At 34.1% G+C, this 3,433-nt stretch overlaps 1 protein-coding gene across 8 annotated transcripts in view; it reads right to left on the reverse strand.

Annotated features, from left to right (window-relative positions):
- Nucleotides 1–688: 688 nt before the first annotated feature.
- The window catches only part of DLG1 (discs, large homolog 1 (Drosophila)), a 291,014-nt gene continuing 288,269 nt past the window's right edge, over nucleotides 689–3,433 (reverse strand). For all 8 annotated transcript variants that reach the window (XM_011961193.1, XM_011961195.1, XM_011961194.1 and 5 more), the window contains one exon: nucleotides 689–2,512. In XM_011961193.1, coding sequence (XP_011816583.1) covers nucleotides 2,406–2,512 — 107 coding nt within the window. In that variant the 3' untranslated portion in view covers nucleotides 689–2,405. The remainder of the gene's footprint in view (nucleotides 2,513–3,433) is intronic.

Raw genomic sequence — 3,433 nt, forward strand, 5'->3', positions numbered from 1 at the left:
AAATACAAAAAACTAGCCGGGCGAGGTGGCAGGCACCTGTAGTCCCAGCTACTCGGGAGGCTGAGGCAGGAGAATGGCGTAAACCCGGGAGGCAGAGCTTGCAGTGAGCCGAGACCCGGCCAATGCACTCCAGCCCAGGTGACAGAGCGAGACTCTGTCTCAAAAAAAAAAAAAAAAAAAACCAAAAAACAATTAAGAGGTATGATACTAAAGTGGCTATTGCATAATACTCAGCAATTAGTAATCTCATTATTGATAATCCTGTACAATCTAGAAAGCTGCACAATCATATATTCTTACAAAAAAATCACTTAACAAGGACATCCAGAAAACAATGTTATGGAGATTTTAAAACATAAATGGCATCCTTTTATAATCCACTTGATATTTTACAACATGTGACTATTTAGTAAATACTTCAAAACAGCTTATGCTGGGGTCTTGTAAGGCAATTTCTGAAGCTCTTGAGATTCTACAACAGTTTTCTTCTAGTATGTTTCTATTTTGTTAACAACCTATAATATTTAGTGTAACAGCAATACTGTGTGTATTTCAATGTGTTAACATACTCTGTTGCCTAATGGCTCTTGAATTCAGTTATAAATTACATGATGCCTCAAATTGTTTCAAGAAAATGTTAGCTTGCAAAATATTTTTTTCTTTCAAAATTCAAGACACATTTAACATATGGATTTTACAATACAGTTTATTAGCTGTTCTCCTCTTCTTCATAAATGGAATGGATAATGTTGATAATTCTTTACAAACCAGTACTCATTTCTTTAAGAAACTGTAATGAGGAGGCTGTCAAAAACACATATTTAATAAACAACTCCAAAGAGCAATGGGAAGCCAAATATTATTATTAATATAAAGGACCAGAGAAATTGATTTCTGAAATAATTTCTACCTTTCACTAAAATTTCTTAAAATTGCTCACCATGAAGATTTGTGTAATTCTAGTGCAGGGCAGTGGATGAAGGCTGTCTGAGGGGAAAACACACACATAAATGGGGCTTTTGCCTGCCTTCCTATTAACAAAAGGAGAACTAGAAGGAAAGGGCAAGGACCAAAATCAAACCTGATGACAAGAACAATAACAACAACAAGAACAACAACAAAAAAACCCCCAGGAACCATTTGAAAACTTTTGTAGAAAAGAGGAGAATATGCCCGTACTTTTACTTAAATCTAATTTCCCTAAATGTTTCTCCTCACAATCACCATGCCCCCATTTTCAGTTCACAGGATTAAGGAAGATAAGTCTATTCAATTAATATTTAATTTAAAAACCAAACAAAAAGTTAGGAGTAGGTGGAAAAAGAAACAAAATATATTTTAAATATATATATATATATATGTTTGTGTGTGTGCGCAACTATGTAAAGAAAATAATTCCCATAGTTACAGAGTTTAAAGAAAGTTTTATATATATATTTATATATATTTTATTATAACAAAATAGGCAGCTATTGTGGGTAAAATATTCAGTAAAATCTGACTCCTAAGAATACATTTTTAAGTTTTAGGCTATGAACTGGACTCCTTTCCATTGCCATTATGGTTTCTACATCACCACTGTGATGTCTGATTTATCTGTATTTATATCTAGGAAATTTTCTCAACCTTCTGTGTAAAAGGCGAACTTCCTTAGCACCTGAACATGGCCTCGATTCACAGAATGTGATGATCATTTACATATGAACAACTTCTCTAAGACACGATAGTGTTGCTCAAGTAGATTAAAAACATTTAAACGTTGTTATTCCTAGCAAATGTACTGGGAAAAAAGAACCTTCAAATAATAAAAGACTTTAAGAATGCTTAGGAAAAATGAAATCCCTTATGAAAGTTAACTCAGACATGAATTTTTAAATTAAAAAATGTTTTCCTTATTTACCTATAATGAAACAATTGCTTTGATGATAGAAGCTGACTGAGAACAGGACTTGAGAGTAATACATTGGCCAAACCATGCTATTAAACTTAAGCGTGCATAGTTGCTCAAAGTCTACTAAATCACTGATTAAAACCACTTTTTCATTTGTACTGAAATTTGAAAAGAATGTATATAAAGCTTTTCCAAAAATCTCTTAAAGTTACTTTCCCTTAAACATTAAGGAATTTTACCACAATTTCTGCGTCTCCCCAAATTCTTAATAGCTGGTCAGGCCATTCCATCTTCAGTTGTGAAAAATGGCCACTAACCAATAGTGACATTAAATAACACACATGATGTAACCTGAAGGAGACACTACATGTAAAAAAAGAAGCGCACCTGCAGACCATGATGTGGGATATAATTCAACATGAAATCAGTATTGAAGAAAGACTCCAGAGGAAAGGGCAAAGAAATGTCAAAGAAAATGGAATTGTGGAAAAGAGAAATAGAGAAACATGAGTTTTCATAACTTTTCTTTTGCTGGAACCCAGATGTAAGAACCAGACTGTTCTTCTATGATCTGTTTCACTTGGTTGTAAATGTCTTCCAGCGTATCTCCCTGTACAATAGCTGTAATGATAGAAACAAAACCAGAAATCTCCATTAATTGTCTATTTTGTCATTACAATTATTGGTGAAATAGCAGAAACTAATATCTTTGAGAAAGTTACTCATCCAGGAAGAATCACCATTTACGCACTGCTCACTTAGAAAAAACGGCTCACTTCATTAATTTTCCTACTTGTATAGTATAAAATTTTTATCTTAAAAATGGATCAAAAAGTAAGATTTGGTGATCTTTTGTTCTTTTACCATCTGAGCATATATTAGCTTTATTATTTTAAAACCAATTATTTTCTTAACTGTCCTGATTTCTCCATCACTATGTAGGAAAAGGAAACTGGCTACAATCCCACAGACAGGATGATGCAGGATAATGTTTTGTTTTATTTTTTTGGGGTAGGATCGCAGCGGAAAAGAGCTGGCTACAGATTGATGCTACTTTTTTCAGTTAAGCCTGCATGTCAGTTACTGTAGAGTAGGTGAATTATCTAAGCCAGCTTGTTAGTTTAGTGTTTAGAGACTTAACAATCAATGTTTATTTGCTGCCTGAAATAATGTGTGAAAAAAAGAGTAACAATTACTAATAAGTAATTCTTTGGAAATAGCTGAAGCCCCTGAGGTCTGTGGGGGATGAGGGTCAGTTAATAAAGCAAGCAAGCAAACAAACAAAAACAAAGTATCGCTAGACAGCACTAAGCGTGAGTCACTTTTTAAGAGGAAAGAAAATGTTTATGGCTGGGCATGGTGGCTCATGCCTGCAATCCCAGCACTTTGGGAGGCTGAAGTGGAGGGTTGCTTGAGGCTAGGAGTTTGAGATCAGCCTGGGGAACATAGTGAGACACTGTGTCCAAAAAAAAGAACAGATAAAAAATAAAAGTTAAAAAAAAAAAAATCCTAAAGCTCTTCAGGTTGGAAGCAGGTAAAGAA

The sequence above is a fragment of the Colobus angolensis genome, unplaced genomic scaffold, assembly GCF_000951035.1.
Source record: "Colobus angolensis palliatus isolate OR3802 unplaced genomic scaffold, Cang.pa_1.0 Scaffold54, whole genome shotgun sequence".
Classification (NCBI taxonomy): Eukaryota; Metazoa; Chordata; class Mammalia; order Primates; family Cercopithecidae; genus Colobus; species Colobus angolensis.